This window comes from Mastigoproctus giganteus, chromosome 13 (assembly GCF_048544385.1).
Source record: "Mastigoproctus giganteus isolate SK-2022 chromosome 13, ASM4854438v1, whole genome shotgun sequence".
NCBI classification, from domain to species: domain Eukaryota; kingdom Metazoa; phylum Arthropoda; class Arachnida; order Uropygi; family Thelyphonidae; genus Mastigoproctus; species Mastigoproctus giganteus.
The window spans coordinates 90026196-90046977 of NC_143587.1; the positions used below are offsets into that span (position 1 = coordinate 90026196).

Here is a 20782-nt window from a genome sequence, read left to right on the forward strand (position 1 = left end):
TTTCTAGTTTACATTTCAATAAGAGTAAATAGACTGTACAATATACCCTTCATGGAAGGCAATGGCCAAGGCATTCACAAAAAAAATCAGTAAAATAAAAACACAATATTAATTAATATTTACAAAGGACAGAACATTCATTTGCCTTTCCCACTCTACCCTGACATTAGAGAGACTCAGAATCTGTCTCAGACTAAGAATGTTGTCTGTTAAGCACTGTGTCCTTTGTAAATATTAATTTATTATTGCATTTTTATTTTATTCATTTTTTGTGAATGGCTTGGCCGTTGCCATCCATGAAGGGTATATATTGTACGGTACATTTACTCTTATTAGTATGCAATAAAGAGCTTCCACATTGAAGGAACCAAATATCTTTAAGGTGTAGCACATCTCTAAAATATTTCAAAAAAAATAAATAAATAAATAAAAAAGTAAACTGATATCCATCCTTACCACAAAGATGGCTCTGCACTACTGTCATACGATTTGTCGTCAATGTTCCTGTTTTATCTGAACAGATAGCTGTTGCATTACCCATTGTTTCACAGGCATCTAAATGGCGGACTAAGTTATTATCCTTCATCATTTTCTAAAAATGGGGGGGGGGGAATCAAAGTAAAATGTTAAATATATCATATAATTATTGATGTTAATTAAAATTCAGCAATACAAATATACAGGACAATTATATAGGCTGTTCTTTTTACTAAAGAATACCCAAAGAGTTGATAACCTGTTCAGCAGACAGCAAGCAGAAAAATAACTATTCCAATCTTGCAAATGAATCTGCATTACTTGCTCAATGTTTTCTATGTTCCCATACTTTCTTTCCATATTTCACTGTTTAACTTTTCTTTAAAAATGGCAAAGAAAATTATGATTCACAGCTGTTATGCATTCTTTGTATCTTGAATGAATTTTTTAGGTGAAAAATCACATCGAGAAAGGTAAAATGAGCTCAGATGTATCTAGGAGTGTCGAGATAGAGAAAATTAAAGACCCAGGTCACCCAAGGAAAGGGGCATGTCAAGACATTTAACCATCTGGATGCAAACAAGAAAATGCCATCCTCAAGGATGGAATGGTTTTGGTATCCAGTTTGTTGCCCTTCCACATGCATTAAAAGGTCGCTGTTCACTTTAATATTCATGAGGGCTCATACATGTATGCAGCTCCTTCCAGACTTCCATATATCACAGATTTCCAAATAAAACAACAAACCAGCTTTTTCAGATTAATAAACACATTCCATGACTAAGCAAAGATCAATGAATTCTGTTTACTAAATATATAAACCAAACAAGCAGTCAGCAGATAAATTATTCCCCCCCCCCCCAAGTCCAAATGGCAAGGATTAGCAAGAGAGCACATACATAGTTCTATACAATGTTTCAATTAAAAGATGTCAAGGTTTATATGGCTTATTTTTCGGTTTGGGCTATATGTCTTCTGGAACATTTTTGTAAATATCTGGGCTGAAATTTTTGTATATAATGGCAAATTTAGACTATGCATTGTCATACTGATTATACAATTTCTAAATTAAAATTTTGCCCTTTTTTTTTTTTTTTCTCTCAATGGGAACCAAGTTTCCCATTGAGAAAAAAAATTGCCATTGATTCCTGTCCTAGTCTAAAAACATTATTGGAATACTTCTGAAACAAACACAATTTCATTGGGGAGAGGAGACATGCCACACACAATGGTTGTAGCATGGGGAGAGCTGACATAATTACTCTTGTAGTTGCACTATAAAGTGAAATGCACATACCGAAGAGTGAATGCCACATAACACAATTGTTTCTCTCCCCCCCCACAATAATAATATGTTTGTTTGTTATTTGGTTTTTAGGAGCATTAGCAACTAAGGCCATATTTCTCCGGGATATGCGGTGGTCATTTCCTGACCTTTCCGCATCCTCCGTATTTGGTGGTGAGGGGCTCGAACCCCGGTCTAATCAAGAAGCGTGTGCTACGCACTGCTGCTCCTTCCCACCTGGCTATGGAGGCGCCCCAATAATAATAGTTTACATTCATATTTAGAAGTACACTGATGACGGTTTTAGACTAAACAAAGAACATCATCAGAGAACTTCTGATATGAATCTTGGAATTAGTTTATTAGTCCAATTTTAAACATCAAATTCAAAAATTTCAGCCAAAATTTTACAAAAGAATGTAAAGAAGACAAACAGCTTAAACCCAAAAATAAGTGAAATAGACAACAGAACTTCTCTGAATTGTGGGCTAAGATCAATTTATTAAAATTTAGAAAATGATATTCATTTTCTAAATTTTAATAAATCCATTAAGTTATGGAACTTAATTTAAGTCCCTTTTCAGTAGCTATCAGTGTAAATATGATAGCAAAATGAAGAGTAATACTGAGTAATACTCTTATTCTTTCAAAAAGTTGTGCACTTACCGCATATCTTTTGAAAGAATAGAAATAAATCAAAAAGAGAAAAATGTACTTGTACATAAAATGTCTTTAATTTGAAAGTATAATTTTTTTACATACGAGGGGTATCATTTAATTCGCAGACTGGTGCAAGATTTTATGTTTACCGCACAAACTTTCCCTGATCGCTCTTGGGCAGACTCTGTGTGCGCATGGCAGTACTTATCGAGCTAGTGTTGCATGGAGAGAGTTTTGTTAGCCGTGTGTCACTGATGATCGATTTGAAGCAAGTATCATATTGGACATACAGATTAAACAGTGATATGTGATTCATTATTGTGTCAGATGGGGCTTAAACACATCAGAAACCATTAAAAAAGATGAATGAACTGTATGGTATTGAGTGTCTTGGTAGGATGGCCATATTTAAATGGCACAAGTGATTCAGTGAAGGCTGTGAGTCTGTTGCAGATGATCCAAGACCTGGTCAGCCTTCCTCCTCAACAACTCCTGAGCAAATCACAAAAGCCCAGGAAATCTTGGACAAAGACAAGCAAATTACACTTTATGAATTAGCTGTTAGAATGTCCATTTCATATGATAGTGCTCACACAATATTGTGAAAGACCACCTGAAAATGTCGTAAATCTGTGCTCGCTGGATTCCACACAATTTGACTCCAGAACAAAAACAGCAAACAGTAGACTTGTGCAAAGAAATGCTTGATTGTTTTGAAACACAGGGTCAAAACTTTTTAAATCGAATAATGACTTGTGATGAAACTTGGATTTTTCACTATGATCCAGAGACAAAACAACAGTTAAGTGAATGGAAGCATTCCAATTCACAAAGACCTAAGAAATTCCAAGCTTCTTGTTCGGCTGACAAACAAATGGTTCTTGACATAAAAGGCGTTCTTGCTACATATTTTGTCCCTTGCGGAATGACTATGAATCTGAGGTTCACAGAGTCAAACTTTGCCACGGCATTCATGAGAAACAGCAAGAACTTTCCAGTGTGAAGTCGTTTGCTCATCAAGGATATCATGCTCCATACAGCTAATATTGTGCAGTCAGTGATCACTGCCATAGGTGCTGAGGTTCTGCCACTCCCCTTATTTACCCGACTTAGCCCTGTGTGATTTCTTTGTTTCCACGTCTGAAGAAAGCTCTGAAAGGCAAGCATTTCGCATCCAACAACGGTGCTCACACAGCCACAATAGAAGCACTTCGCAATCTTTCAAAAAATGGCTTGCAAGAAGTATTTAATGCATGGGTAAGACGGTGGCAAAAGTGTGTAACGTTCAAGGGAGAGTATTTTGAGAAGGAGATATCCATCATCTGTGTATCTTCTGTGGATACAAATTTTAGATACGAATTTCCACAAATTTAAATGATCACCCCTCGTACATTCAACCTAACTCATACACGATGTTCATTGTGCTTACCAAGTTCCATCTTTTCACAGTTGCTTTAACTTCTCCACTGGAATCATTTCTGTTGCCTCAGATGTTCCATAACAGTGGGGGGAGGAATAACACAACTTGGTTTTAAATTTGTAGAACTTCAAATCTAAGTGATAAAATTTTTGTCAACGATGCATGGCTGTATTGAGACCATGCACTGCCATGCTATATCTGCCACATTAAAGCAACACTGCTTATATTGCCAAGCCATACATCTGTTTTTTTTTTTTTTTTTTAGCTTGCCCAATGTCTTAGCATACCTGCTAAGACATTGGTCCTTGAAGTTGTCACAGAAAAATACACAGATATATCTCGCAAAAAGGATTCTTCTGCTCCTATGGTGACACTCCGATTTCTAGGCAAAATGATATATCTCTTTTGGGGATTACCCTGACTTCTAATCTCGCTTGGCACAAGCACATTACAAATATTGCTTCCTCTGCATCTAAAAAACTTGGTTTTCTCTTTCGCTCTTAGTGTTACTTTTCTTCCAAACAGCTGTTCACTCTTTACAAATCGCAAATCTGCTCTACTATGGAATATTGTTCCCACATATGGGGTGGCGCCCCCAAAACCTCTCTCAGGCTTCTTGATTCCGTTCAGAAGAGCATTACTTTTCTTCCAAACAGCTGTTCACTCTTTACAAATCGCAAATCCGCCCTACCATGGAATATTGTTCCCACATATGGGGTGGTGCCCCAAAAACCTCTCTCAGGCTTCTTGATTCCGTTCAGAAGAGGGCAGTTAGGTTAATTAATGATTCATCTTTAACAGAGTCTCTCTACTCGCTGTGTCATAGATATACTGTTTCTGCTGCTTGCATCTTTTACAAATATTTCCATGGGCACTGTTCTTCTGAATTAGCTTCTATAATTCCCGCTCTCTCTTTCAAAACAGTCCGAACACATGCCGCCACCAGCCAACATCCATTTACTGTCCGACTTCAAACTCGCAGCACCAACTTTTCATCTTCCTCGTTTATTCATTCAATTGCCGTTTTCTGGAACAACCTTCCTTCATACGTATTTCCTGAAAATTACAGTACACAGAAGTTCAAGTCCAATGTCAACAAATATCTTATTTCGCCTTCTCAACCTCCAACCCAAGCACGGCACTAAGTACTATAGGTTCTAATACTTCTCATGTTTGGGGTTTACATGAAAAAAAAAAAAAAAAAAATTACCAGCTTGAACTGATTGTGGTCCCTTTTCAGAAAGGAAAATGTTTTTAATCTATTACAACAAAAAAAAAAAAAAAAAAAACCTCAAGTAACAGAAATCAGGTTGATAATGATTTCATACAACAGCTGACATAAACTTTAAAAAATAACATAGGTACAATAATAAAAAGCAAAATAAAATCAAAACTGAGTCTATTAGTTCCAATCAATAATGATTAATAAAAAATAATAACAAAATTGATAACAAATGCACAAGTACAAAGATGAAATGAATAATATCAGTTTAAAAAATTATTTGAATAAAATAACTAAAAATATAAGGTTCCAAGAAACTTTCAAGGCAGAATGCCTCCAATAACGTAAAATGAGCTGCCCACACATCTGCAAAATAGTTGTCATGTAAAAGAAGCAGCTGGAACTTTTTTTATTATTATATTAGTCAAATTTTATTAAAGTCTATGTCAGTTGTTGCAAGAAATCTTTATTGGGTCAAACATTTTTCACAATCAGGAACTCAATAACAGCATGTTGTCTGAAACATATGGTCAGAGAAGCTTCCAATTAAAATAGTGCAACTTGTAAATGAAACACACACATACTAACTAGAAACTAACGTAGGGATAACCTGAAATTCCTGCTGTAAACCACATAGTTATATCTTAATGCACTTGCATCAAAGTACATGATTTTTTTTGACACAACAAGAGAAGAATATTTTATTAGTTGCAGTAGTAGTAGTGGCAAATGACGCAAGGAAGCAAGCTTATACAGCATCATCCAAAAAAAAAAAAAAAATACCCATTTCCATCTATTAATATGTCCAATTCTTCCTTAAATGTACTATTATTATTATTATTATTATTATTAGCTATATGGTGCAAGGAAGCCTGAGGCTTATGCTGTACCAGCCAAATAAAAAAATTCCCGAGTTACCCTGAGAGAGAGAGAGAGAAGTAGAAAGGAATCACTAAGAAAGAGAAGAATGATGATACCGCAGAGGGTAAACTAAATAAACTGGTATTTTGCACTCCCCTGATTCGAATGAAGATCAGGCTGGCATAACGCATTTCGTTATTATTTGTAAACACCGAGCTGCAATGTTTATCCATTGGATCAGGAAAAGAAGAAATAAATATTCGAAGACTATTAATTCGTCAACTCGGGAAGTTTTTTGTATTTTTGGTTGTTTTGCTTGAATACGCCGGTAGTAATTAATTTAATCATTTATAATTAATTTAGCATATAGAATAAAAAATAATACCATAACGTAAATTTGAAAGCTTTTAGTTTTCACATTATTAAATTTGGTCTGATTTTAAAGTTTTGTGCTTTTTTACTATTTTGGTTCATAAAGTAAATAGCTTAGAAACACCATATGTATTGGGTTGCTTGAAGACTTCATGAATACGTCCAATCAGAGCCAGTTTTATGGTAGAGCGAAAAAACTATAACCCTAGACGCTAAGTGATTGGGGAATTCTGAACTTCAGTTTGTATAATAGCAATAGGAATTGTTATCGTATTCGTCAAGGAAACCACAGGCCTTTGCTGCATTGGCAAAAAGAAAAAAAGTAGATAAAAAAAATACAAATTATTTTGTTCCTTCCTCATATAGGTGACTATCCAATTTATCTTTGAATTTACCAAAACTATCAGCCTCAACTAACTTTTTTTATAACAGTGAAAAAAGCCACCTTCATTCATTTTACTAATCCCTCTCAGAGCCTTATAAAAACTCAACCAGGTCACCTCCAAGGTGCCTGCTTGCCAAGCCCTATAGCCCACATAATCGAAATCTTTCCTCGAACGGTCGTCCTTCTGCCAATCTCGCCATTAGAGTTGCTCGTCTTTGAACCCTTTCAAGAAGCTCGATGTCTTTTTTCAAATGAGGTCTTCAAACTTGAACACAGTATTCCAAATGGAGTATTACAATTGCCTTATACAGTGGGATTATGACCTCTTTATATCTAGCATTAGCAGAGGCATTTGATGCAAGAAAGCAAGCTTATGCAGCATCAGCCAAAAAAAAAAAAAAAAAAAAAAAAAAAAGTAACATAAATAAATAAAAATAACCACTTCCACTTCACCCCTCTGTTCGTTCGAAATACCTGTCCAGCTGAGCCTTAAACTTATTTAGGCTATCAACTTCCACGACAAGGGATGGAAGTCTGTTCCACCCACCAACCACCCGCTGGCTAAAGGCAAATTTCCGGACATCTATCCTACATCTGTCTTTCCTCAATTTGAATTTATGCCCTCTCAGGTGATTTTTCTGAGCTAGAGGAAGAATCCCATCAGCATTGAGCATGCTCAAACCATTCAAGGCTTTATACACCTCTATCAGATCACCCCGCTGGTGCCTAGTTTCCAGACACTGTAATTTGCAAAACTTAAGCCTTTCTTCGTAAGAGAACCCCTTTGTCCCATTCACCAATCTAGTTGCCCTTCTCTGTACTCGTTCCAGCAGCTCTACATCCTTCCTGAAATGAGGCCTCCAGGCCTGTATACAGTACTCTAGGTGTGGCCTGACCATTGCCTTATACAAGGGAATAATCACCTCCTTATCCCTGCTAGAAAATTTCCTATATATCATTGACAATACACCATGAGCTACTCTTGCAGCTCGTCTGCACTGCTCAGAGAACTTCATATCTGCCTGCACCACCACCCCCAGGTCCCTTTCATTCTCTACCACTGTCAGTGTAGTACCACAGAGTTGATACGTTGCTCTGGGGTTGCTGTTTCCCATATGTAGTACTTTACATTTGTCAATGTTAAATTTCATTTGCCACCTCGAAGCCCATCTGCTCAACCTTTCCAAATCCTGTTGCAGCAGCATAGCGTCAGTAGTGTCCTTGACAACCCTGCCAACCTTCGTATCGTCTGCAAACTTGGACATTAAGCCTGATATACCATCATCAATATCATTTATAAATACAGAAAACAATAAAGGCCCCAATACTGAACCCTGAGGGACTCCACTAATAACATTAGTCCACGATGAGCAGTGTCCATTGATTACCACTCTCTGTCTTCTCCCCCTCAACCACCCCTTTATCCATAGCAGCAACTTGCCTCCAATGCCACACTGCTCCAATTTGTGCAGCAGTCTTCCATGTGCAACAGTATCAAAAGCCTTTCTAAGATCCAAGTATATAATATCACAGTTATTCCCTGCATCCAGTTCTTTTGTGACTGCATCATAGTATCCAATCAAATTGGTCAGGCAAGACTTCCCCTTAACAAAACCATGCTGTGTCCTAGCTATAACTGAAGTCTTGTCTAGATGATCCTGCAGTGCTTCTTTCACCAGTGCCTCCATTAATTTTCCGAGAACAGAAGTTAAACTCACTGGTCTATAATTACTTGTGTCAGCCTTTGATCCCCCTTTGTGAATTGGGGTCACATTTGCACATCTCCAGTCAATGGGTACCTCCCCTGAGTCCAAGGAAGCTCTCATAATTATGGCTAAGAGTTTGCTTACCTTCTTTGCTGCCTCCTTTAATATAACTGGATAGATCCCATCCACCCCAGGTGCCTTTCTTGTGTTTATCTTCAACAATTTCTCCTCCACTTTTATTACAAGATTCTCTAGCTTACTGCTAGAGTTGAATACACCTCTGGCATTCCCCTCGCTGAATAACTCCTCATGTGTGAATGTCGATGCAAAATATTCATTTAGTTTGTTAGCTACCCGAGCAGGGTCATCAACAGTTGACCCATCGATCTCAAGTGGACCAATCTGATTCATCCCCTTCCTTCTAAAGTTTACATAAGTAAAGAACTCTTTGCTGTTTTTCTTCGCATCCCTTGCCAAGGATCTCTCGTAATCTGCCTTCGCCTGCCTAACCTCCTTTGTAACTTGGTTACAGATCAACTTGTATCTATCATAGGCGTCCGTGTCACGTGTTAATTTGTATGTATCCCATGCATTTTTCTTCTCTGCCATATGCCTCATTAGTTCATCTGACAACCATTTAGGCCTAAACCTTGAACAATATTTCGTTGGTTGTTATGTAAAGCCTAGTAGCTTCCACGATAAGTTCTTTGAATGCTTCCCATTTTGAATTTGCTGTTGGCAATATCATCAGTTGATCCCACTGTATAGAATTTAAATACTGTCTCAGTCCATTGTAGTCGCCTTTACGAAAGCAATACCCCTTCCCTTTACCCCTAATGGTAGTTACCTCTTTGAGTAACTCCCACTTCAGCACACTGTGATCACTGCCACCAAGTGGTTCATTTATCTGCAGATTCTTAATGCATGAAGAATCACTACTGATAATCAAATCAAGAGTATTACTCCCTCTAGTTGCCTCCCGAACATGCTGATGTAGAAAACAATCATCCAATAAATCCACAAAAGCCTTGCTAGTGTGTGAGTGACCAGCCCCCAAATTCCAGTCAATATCTGGGAAATTAAAATCCCCCATTATAAGACTCTCTGATTTACTGGCCCACTCTATTTCTCCGAACAGTTTCTTATTATACTCATCAGAGTCATTAGGCCTATAGCACACTCCTACTCTCAATTTTGATCTCCCAATGCTTATGTCACACCAAACTGACTCGACACTGCACTGTCCAGCGATGTCGACTGGCTTCACTTCCTTGGATTTTATGTGTTTTTTAACTAATAGCATAACCCCTCCTCCCTTCCTATCCTGTCTATCCTTTCTGTAGACATTGTACTCCCCAAATTCCAGTTCTGCATTTCTTATATCTGTGTGACACCACGTCTCTGAAATCCCCACAATATCTGCCTTTGATGTTTTGAGCAATACCTCAAATTCATCAAATTTATTTACTAAACTCCTAGCATTGGTGTACACACAAGTATACATGCACCTGTTCTTTTTCTTAGCTACCCTAACACAACCCATGTGTTTTCTTGTACCCCAATGATTCCCAGCAGTCTCTGAAATATCCTGCATCTTATTTTCCAGGCTGCGGCTCATTCCAATAGAAGCAGTGCAAGAATCACTTTCACCTCTGCCAGTGGCTACTGTTAATCTATTAGTCCTTGTATCCCCCCAATCTAGCAGTTTTCCGACCCACCTAACATTGCCTCGATAGCATCAGCAAACATTCTTGCACCCTTTCTATTTAAGTGTATCCCATCCCTGTAGAAGCAGTCTCTCCTGTTAACAAGTACAGACCAGGCTGAAAAAAATTCTAACCCTTGAGCCCTGCACAATCTTTCCAGGGCCGAATTGATTGACAGGGCTCTCATCATATACTCATCCGTTCATATATTCATCACATATGGGGTGGTGCCCCCAAAACCTCTCTCAGGCTTCTTGATTCCGTTCAGAAGAGCATTACTTTTCTTCCAAACAGCTGTTCACTCTTTACAAAGCGCAAATCCGCCCTACCATGGAATATTGTTCCCACATATGGGGTGGTGCCCCAAAAACCTCTCTCAGGCTTCTTGATTCCGTTCAGAAGAGGGCAGTTAGGTTAATTAATGATTCATCTTTAACAGAGTCTCTCTACTCGCTGTGTCATAGATATACTGTTTCTGCTGCTTGCATCTTTTACAAATATTTCCATGGGCACTGTTCTTCTGAATTAGCTTCTATAATTCCCGCTCTCTCTTTCAAAACAGTCCGAACACATGCCGCCACCAGCCAACATCCATTTACTGTCCGACTTCAAACTCGCAGCACCAACTTTTCATCTTCCTCGTTTATTCATTCAATTGCCGTTTTCTGGAACAACCTTCCTTCATACGTATTTCCTGAAAATTACAGTACACAGAAGTTCAAGTCCAATGTCAACAAATATCTTATTTCGCCTTCTCAACCTCCAACCCAAGCACGGCACTAAGTACTATAGGTTCTAATACTTCTCATGTTTGGGGTTTACATAAAAAAAAAAAAAAAAAAAAAAATTACCAGCTTGAACTGATTGTGGTCCCTTTTCAGAAAGGAAAATGTTTTTAATCTATTACAACAAAAAAAAAAAAAAAAACCTCAAGTAACAGAAATCAGGTTGATAATGATTTCATACAACAGCTGACATAAACTTTAAAAAATAACATAGGTACAATAATAAAAAGCAAAATAAAATCAAAACTGAGTCTATTAGTTCCAATCAATAATGATTAATAAAAAATAATAACAAAATTGATAACAAATGCACAAGTACAAAGATGAAATGAATAATATCAGTTTAAAAAATTATTTGAATAAAATAACTAAAAATATAAGGTTCCAAGAAACTTTCAAGGCAGAATGCCTCCAATAACGTAAAATGAGCTGCCCACACATCTGCAAAATAGTTGTCATGTAAAAGAAGCAGCTGGAACTTTTTTTTATTATTATATTAGTCAAATTTTATTAAAGTCTATGTCAGTTGTTGCAAGAAATCTTTATTGGGTCAAACATTTTTCACAATCAGGAACTCAATAACAGCATGTTGTCTGAAACATATGGTCAGAGAAGCTTCCAATTAAAATAGTGCAACTTGTAAATGAAACACACACATACTAACTAGAAACTAACGTAGGGATAACCTGAAATTCCTGCTGTAAACCACATAGTTATATCTTAATGCACTTGCATCAAAGTACATGATTTTTTTTGACACAACAAGAGAAGAATATTTTATTAGTTGCAGTAGTAGTAGTGGCAAATGACGCAAGGAAGCAAGCTTATACAGCATCATCCAAAAAAAAAAAAAAAATACCCATTTCCATCTATTAATATGTCCAATTCTTCCTTAAATGTACTTAAACTATCCACTTCACACCACCAGGTGATAGTTTGTTCCAATAATCAATTACTCTCTGTCAGAAAGCAAATTTTCATACATCTATCCTGTAGCCAAGCTTTATTTTTTTGTCTTATTATTATTTATTGTCTTATTATCTAATCTCATTTAAATCCTTAAACACTTTAATCAAGTCTCCTTGCAAAAGCCTAGTTTCAAAGTGCTGCAATTTGCAGAACCAGTCTTTTGTGGCAAGAGTACTCCTTTAAGTTCTTAACTAATTTAGTCACTCTTCTCTGCACCCATTGCAAAAGATCCACATCTTTTTTAAAATAAGGACACCAGACATGTATGAAGTACTCAAGATATGGCCTAACCACTGCCTTACACAAAGGGATAATCATATCTTTATTCCTGTAGGAACAAAGATGTGATTATCCTTTTGCTGCACAGAACCCATGAGCAGAACGTTTGCTGCACAGAACCCAACAATGACAGAACCCCATGAGCTGATCTTGCAGCCTGTCTGCACTGCTCAGAAAACTTCATTGTTGGACTGTAAAATTAACCGTAGATCTCTTTTGTTCTCCATCACCTTAAGCTTAATATCACCTAATTGGTGTGTTATTCTAGGATTACTGCTGTCCATAAGCAGAACCGTGCATTTACCACTGTTAAACCTAAATTTCCACTTCTCAGACTATCTGACTAGTTTATCTAGGTCTTGCTAAAGTAGTGGCTTGATTCCTGTCATTAACCATCCTTCCAATCTTTGCATAATCTGAAAATGCTTCAAGCTTGGTATGCATTCAGCAATATCATTCATAAATCCTGAAAACGGTAAGGGGGGGGCAGCACCAAACCCTGAGTAACTCCCCTAATAACATTAGCCCAAGAAGAGCAGTGCCCATTTATAACCACGTTCCATCTTCTGCCACTTAATCATTCCTTTATCCATGGTAGTAACTTGTCCCTAATGTCACCCTGCTCCAATTCAAACAGTGATCTTTCATTCAGAACAGTATCAAAACATTTACTGAAATGTAACTGTATGATGTCAAAATATTATTGCATCCAATTCCTTTGTTACTGAGTCATAGTAACTAATCAGGGTAGTCAGACAAAATTTCCCCTTAACAAATCCATTCAGTGATTTCTGTATAATTCTATTCCTGTCAAGATGACCATGCAACATTTCTTTAACTAATTGACCACTAGCTTTCAGAGGTCATTTTCAGAACCATCCTCTTGAAACTGCTAGGATAAATGAATTATCATATTTTTTTCTTGTTTCCAATGTAGGAAAAAAGCCTTAAACCTTCTCTGCTTCGTCAAAGAAAAGCACATCTTTAGCCTACTGCTTGATTGAGAGGCATGGTTTCTCTGCTATTTTGCTTGCTTATGGGAATCAAAGTACATTAGCATGTACTTTGATTCCATTGAATTCATAATTGGGATTCATAAGCATGTATAATGCAGTGACATATTGCTGCTCTTTAGCAATTTTTCAGATATTACTTGCAAACTTCCCCCAACTTTAAATAAAATTCTACTAATAGTTCAGTTTTAATTGATAATACAAATGTGTAAAGATTTCGTGTTACACACACAAATGTGTATATCTCTATTGTTACTATATTTTATATCTTTCTTGTATTATAGTATTTACTTTATTATTAGTATTCTGCAGTATGCCACCAGGTTTTGAGGTATTACCTGTATTTGTTTTTGTTTTTTTTTTGTTAGTTGTTGGCACATCGGCTTCTGTGGCCATAATGCACCTCCCAAAGTTTTTGCATTTTACTCTAATCTGAGCCCGAGGTGGGATTCAAACCCGCGACTTTTGGGTTGCCAGGCAGGCACTTTACCCACCTGGCTAGCCTGGTCGGCATCACCTGTAATGTTTTGTAATATAAATAAATAAATGATATTAGATAAGAAAATATTTTACATAATAATTCAAATATAAAATGAACAGTATTTAACTTTAGAAATAGAAATATAGAAATACTGCCAACCATCCAACAAAAGAACCATAATTAAAAATGTTCTTGTTTATACTCCAGCACGACCAGCAAGACAGTGGAGTTTACAATAAATTAATCAATACAAATGTTAATCGTATTGAGTAGTTATGGGCTTGAACCATGATCCACTCAAAGAGTGTGTGCTACTGCACTCGTGCTCCTAACATGCTTGACAGGCTACATGTTTGTTTATACATAAAGCCTGAAAAAAAAAAGAGAAAAAAAAACAATAACACCACAGGTGATACTGGTCTCTTGGATCCATAACATGTATAATTCCCAAAGAAAAAATAAATAAAATATATAAAACAAATTAATGTGCCATTTCCAAAACTACTCAGGTAAAACTCTATACATTAGAGTTACAGCCACTAATATTCAGCTGCAAATTACAAGTCAATGCTGGTGATGTACATTTCACTTAGAAGTATTTCATACCAGGCTGTTACCACTGCTGTCAGGTTAATCTAATGGAATTTTTATGTTACAAGCAAATAAAAAGCAACTGTGAGCCTGCCAAGTTTCCTGCCATCATTAAATATGCAAGGCATTCAAAACAAAACAATCACACTTTTTTAAAACAACATTTTGAAGCTGTCATAGCCACAACTTCCAACTTTTGACCTTTAAAAGTTAAAGATGAAATAATTATAAGCAGGAGGAAAAACAGAAGATTTTTTGGAAAAAAAAACATTCTCTCCCCCCCCCCCAAAAGCAGGAGTTCTTTTTAAAACATAGAAGGAAATATCGGGTTTTTCTGAAAAAGCAGGTTTTCTTCAATTCCACACTGCACTAGAAATTAAATTTTACTGCTAACACCTTCAAGTTCTCTGCCCACAAGCAGGTTTAAGGCTCCGTTGATGCCATTTTTCTCTATCTTGTGCTTTCCTTTTAATTTCTGCATAATTTCCTTTTCCCATCCAATCCATCATTCCAATTCTCCTTCTCCCAACAGTTCTCTTCCTCTCTATCACTTTCCTCAGCATGCTTTCTCTTCTCAAAACATATCCTATAAAGTTCTTTTGTCATCTTCTTAGTTCTTTTTCTAATGTTCTTCTACTTTCTGCAAACTTCCTCTTTACTCACTCTGTTCACCCATTTCATCCTTTTCATTCCCTCTACACTCAAATCTCAAAAGCTTCTAGCCATCTGATCTCCTCTCTTCCTAGTGTCCATGTCTCTGAGCCATAAAGTACAACAGTCCATATTAACATTCTTACCATTTGCTTTCTTAATTCCTTCTTGAAATTTCTTCTCAATAGTTCTTTTCTATTACTAAATGCCTCTTTGCCCATTGCAATTCTTGTTTTTATTTCCTGCAGGCTTTTCCCATTTTCTGTCATTATGCTTCACAAGTATCTGTATTTGTCCACCTGTTCCAATCTTATTCCATCTAATGTTACATTGATTCTTATTCCTGGCCACTTTGAAATTAACACTATCTTGGTTTTTTCTTGCTTTTAATCTACATATTGTATTCCTTTACTTTGCTGTTCAAGATATTCAAGGAGCTCTGTAATTCCTTCTCATTATTAGCAATCAAAACCTGGTCGTCTGCAAATCTTATTGTCTTTATCTTCTCCCCTCCCCTCTTACTTTTAAACCTTCTTTCTGCTCTTCTTTATACTGTTTCATCAATGCTTCTGCATTCATATTAAATAGTAAGGGGAACATGGAACATCTTTGACTTAAATACCCTACCAAAGTCTACTTCTTCAGAATCCACTCCATCAATCCGAACCACAGCTGTCTGCCCCATGTAAAGTTCCCAAATTAGTTTTATATCTCTTTTATCTAGGCCAACCTTTCCTAGTACTTCCATCAGCTTAACTCAATTCACTCTGTCAAAAGCCTTTTCGAGATCAACAAAACAGATTGCCAGATCTTTTCCTATTTCCATGCTTCTTTCTGCTAGTGTTCTTAATATTCCTATTGCCTCTCTAGTCCCACATCCTTCTCTGAACTTGAAATGATCTTCTATGAATTCACACTCCTTTGTTTCTGTTTTAATGCATTCTGAGAGAATTTTTAGTAATATTTTTGAGGAATGAGAAATTAAAGTGATTGGCCTATTCTTTAAGGCAACTTGTAGATAACAAAAGTTTATTTTATTTTGAATTGATAAAACTACAGTGTCCTCCATGACAATATAGTGATTTTGTCACTTATCTGATGGGCCTGAATTTGAATCTTGTCAGATAGTCGGTACAATTTGTTGCATTCTTCTTCTTTTCTAATTGGATAATTAGATTTCAGAAAAGTCTTTGGGCCAGCTTTCACATTCATAGCTTTTCCCACAAATCCTGAAAAATGCTTTGCCTCTTCTCCGAGTCCTTTTATAATTTCTGCTGGCATATCATCCAGTCTAGCTGACTTCCCTATTTTTAACGAGGCTACTGCCCTTTGAAATTCTTCTCTTAATAATTTCGGTCCTAAGATCTCTTATTCATCTACTGCTGTGACATGCCGGACTTTTGGTTTATTTGTTTTATCATATAGCTCTTCTATATATTCCTTCCATCTTCTCCTTATGTGGTCTTTTTCATATAGAATTTTTCCATTCTTGTCTTTTGCCTTTCCACTAGTCTTATTCTTCTTATTTGTTAAGCAGCTCTTGACTTTTTCATACATTAGATCGCTTCTTCCTCTTCTTGCCATTTTGTCTAGTTCTCTACCCTGTGTTTCCCACCATTTTTCTCTTGCTTCATCTGTTGCTCTTTTAAGTTCATTATTTAAACTCCCATATTTAATCCTTGCCTCTTCTGAAGTTTGGTCCTTCCATTTTATCTATCATTTCTCTGTGATCCATGGTTTCCTTATCCTTTTCTGACCTACTGTACCTAATTTACTTTCTGCTACTCCTACTACAATCTTTTTAAACTTTTCCCATCTCTTCTCCACTTATTCTATTTCCTTCCCCTCCAAAATCTCCCTGCCAATTGCCTCTCTGAAATCTCCAGCTAATGCAGTCTTCAGTACATTCAAATTCAATTTATTTCTTTTTCTTGAGCCCCTTATTCTCTTGAGTGTAATCTTCATTTTCATTGCTACCAAATTGTGGTCAGAGTCGGCATCTTCACCGAGATAGCTATGCGAATTCTTTACAACATTCTACCTTTGTTGACTAAAATATAGCAGTCGATTTGGTACCTGTCAACATCCCCTGGTTTTTTCCAAGTGTACCTTCTTCTTTTCCTCCTGTCTAAATCATGTGTTTGATGCAAACATCTCTCTTCTTTTGCAAAATTTTAACATCTCCTTGCCCCTCTCATTCCTTGTTCCAAGTCCCAACCTCATCTCCTTCTCTTCAAACACCGAGGACATTCCAGTCTCCCAACGCAATGATCATGCATCTGTCATTCCCAAGTTCTTCTTCCATTATTTCCTCCATCTATTTAAATATACTTCATCCTCAGTATGGCTGCTGTGTAGGAGTTTAAATAATGAACTGAGAAGGGCAACAGATGAAGAAATAGAAAAATGGGGGAAGAACAGTGCAGAGAACTAGAGGAAATGGCAAGAAGATGAAGACGTGATCTAATGTATGAAAAAGTCAAGGGTGTAATGAACAAGAAGAATAAGACTAGTGGAAAGATAAAAGACAAGAACGGAAAAATTCTATATGAAAAAGAACACATAAGGAGAAGATGGAAGGAATATATAGAAAAGCTATATGATAAAACAACCTAACATACAGATTCTATATTAAAATACAGACATAGGATTGTTTACAGTATAGTATGCTGGTAAGCATACTATACTGGTAAATAACACTAGTAAAAATTAGCTTAACTTGGATGTTTCTCTCCATTATCTTCTGTCTAGACCTGACTCCCAAGGGCATTTCTAAAATTTCACCAGAAAGAAAAGATTTAAACTGTTTTTGTTGATCCACTGGCAACATACTGGCTTATGTTTCCCATCTGTGGCCAAATTCAATGGGAAAGTTTGGTGAAACTCGAGCAGTTGCTGTTGACATTTCTAAGGCTTTTGATCATTTTTGGCATAAAGGTGAACCATCTTATAACAAACCATAAAATGGTTCACCAACTGTTTCTTTTAACTGATTATCCAGTTTTCTCTCTGACCACTCACTGTAGGTGATGGTAGATAGCTCTCTGTCTTCTAACTTCACTAATGCTGGTGTCCTCCAAGGTTCAGTTCTTTCTCCCATTCTTTTCCTCTTGTATATTTGACTTTCTTTCATTTAAAGGAAATCCCCAGTTTTGCTGATGACAGCAAGTTGCATTCCATCGTCCAGTTTTAGAAAACTTGCTCTTTCTTTAATATTCACTATCAATTCCTTAACTACTGACCTCCAGGTAATTCTGTAGTTGGGCAAATATAACTTAGTTTATTTCATTCTTCTAAAACCTAGTCCTATCTCATATCTTGCAAAAAGCATGCTTTTCTTCGATGACACTGAGATTTTCAGACTAGATCACATATGTTATGGATTACTCTGACTTCTAATCTCTTGTCATAAGCACATCACAAATATTGCTTCCTTTTTGTCTAAAAAAACAGGGTTTTCTCTTTCACTCTCAGTGTTACTTTTCTTCCAAACAGCTAATCACTCTGCCCAAATCCTAAATCCATCATACCATGCAATATATTTCCCACATCTGGGGTGGCCACAAAACCTTTCACAGGATTTTAGACTATTCAAAAAGAGGGCAGTTATGTTAATTAATGGCCAATCTCTAACAAGGTCTCTCCACTCTCTTTCTCATAGATATTCTGTTTCCACTGCATGTCTTTTCTATAGATACTTACATGGACACTGTTTCTTCTGAATTGGCTTCTATAATCCTGGACCTCTCTCTCTCTCTCTTCCCCCCCCCCTCTCCTCCCTCAATTCAAAACCACTCTGTACACGTGTCACAATCAATCAGCATCCTTTTACTGTACAACATAACTCACAGAAGCAACATTTCTTCTTCCTCATTTATTCCTTCAACTTCCATTTTCTGGAACAACCTCCCATCATATGTATTTCCTGAAAATTATAATCCACAGAAATTCAGCTCTAATATCAACAAATATCTTCTTTCATGTTTGTTTGTTTGTTATTTGGTTTTTAGGAGCATTAGCAACTAAGGCCATATTGCTCTGGGGATATGCGGTGGTCATTTCCTTGACCTTTCCGCATCCTCCATATTTGGTGGTGACGGGCTCGAACCCTGGTCTAATCAAGAAGCATGTGCTACGCACTGCTGCTCCTTCCCACCTGGCTATGGAGGCGCCTTTCTTCTTTTATCTTCTCAACCTTGAACCCATGCATGGTACTAAATACTATAAGTTCTAATACCTTTTGTGCTTAGGATTTTCGTTAAAAAAAAAACATGTGCAGGCATAATACAGAATGGCACAATATGGTCTAAGTCACTGATGTGCCTAAAATCCAACATCAACAATCCAGCTCACAGGCAATATCATCAAGCATAAATGTGCACTGGATGGCCAAAGTATTAGATAAATTGAATACACTACAAAGAGGACAAGACAATCTGTAATTAATGGTACTCCAATCCAAAGGAGGCTGACTTATTTTTCAGATTTACTAAATACTATTTAGTAAATCTGAAATACTATTTACAAAATACTAAATTACAACAATTTCCTGTACATAATTCTTTAATGCAAAACAGGCTGAAAATAAATAACATTTCTTACCTTTACTGAATATGCAAGAGCTAATGTAACAGCCAATGGTAATCCTTCTGGTACAGCAACAACCAATACCGTCACACCAATAATGAGGAACTTTACAAAGTATTGTGTGTAATATGCTGTCCATTGTTTGTTTTTAATAACAAACATCTTAATTACAAAACGGATTATCAGGATAATCACTGTTAGAATAGCTATTGTAGAACCTTCAAAAGAAAAAACAAAGTATGTAGATACTACAATAAAAAACATGGAATATAATTAAAAATAGCGTATTACATTGAGATCATTCACTTAACATTAAAGTTTAAAAAAAAAAAAAATCAAATAAAAAGGATTACTAGAATTTTGACAGTAACAAAGTAAAATAATGAATACAGTAGCCACAACTGACAGCCAGGTGTTGAGGGTCATCAACTGACTTTCGGGCCATATCACAAAAAAAAAAAAAAAATTGCAAATTGGACAGACAATCACCATTTAGAGAAATTACTCTACTCTCTCGCAAATCTGCTGAGCAAATCTATTTATAAGGGTTTTGACAAAGCTGTAAGTTTAACTTGAACAATTAACCATTTTACTCTACCAATTACACTGAAAAACAAAATAACAAAGAAAATTCTCATTGTTAAAGAGAAATAGGTGATTCTAATAAATCTAAATGTGTATAATTTAAATCTGAGCTTCAAAATACTGTATCCTCCACCACTTCCAAAGGACAGAAAATAAAATCATCAATATAAGCACCAGATACCATCAACGTTAGAAGCATATAGGGAGTAATGGAAGTGAAATTAGCAGATCTGGATCAATAAGAATAGCACATATCAAAGAAACTAAGATGATGAATATAGGAGAGCAGCATCTAAAATAATAACTGTAAATTAATTTATTCTGAAAGCATGACACAATGCAAAGAAAGCGCAGCAATAGTTTTTAAAACTAGGTTGGAAGAAAGTTTTAACTGCTTGGAAAACAATATTCAGTAAGTTACATGGGAAAAATTTAAGACAGAAAGTTGAGTAATGAAATTTGTCTGTCATATGATCCAAATAAAGGCAAAAACTAAAAAATAATAAGAAATGAAGAGTTTTTAATATCTTAGAAAGAGCAATACAAACTATTGACAAAGGGAGAACTATTTGTTGCAGATTTAAAAAGCAAAAATGTAGAAAATTTAAAATTACAACTACTGAGACACTGTAAAGGTCTCTTGAAAGCCAGGCACAGGATAAACACATAATTTCTTACAAATACAGACCAATGTAAACAATTTAATTTAAAAAAAAAAAGTGCAAATTAAAATAAACTAGTTAAAAG

The 20782-nt window shown here is 36.2% G+C and overlaps 1 protein-coding gene across 9 annotated transcripts in view; it reads right to left on the minus strand.

Moving 5' to 3' along the window:
• Positions 1–20782, minus strand: part of PMCA (plasma membrane calcium-transporting ATPase 3) — a 1183542-nt gene that overhangs the window by 671834 nt on the left and 490926 nt on the right. For all 9 annotated transcript variants that reach the window (XM_090387939.1, XM_090387938.1, XM_090387937.1 and 6 more), the window contains 2 exons: positions 19466–19668; positions 457–592 (listed from right to left, as the gene is read on the minus strand). In XM_090387939.1, the coding sequence (XP_090244065.1) occupies positions 457–592; positions 19466–19668 (339 nt within the window). The remainder of the gene's footprint in view (positions 1–456; positions 593–19465; positions 19669–20782) is intronic.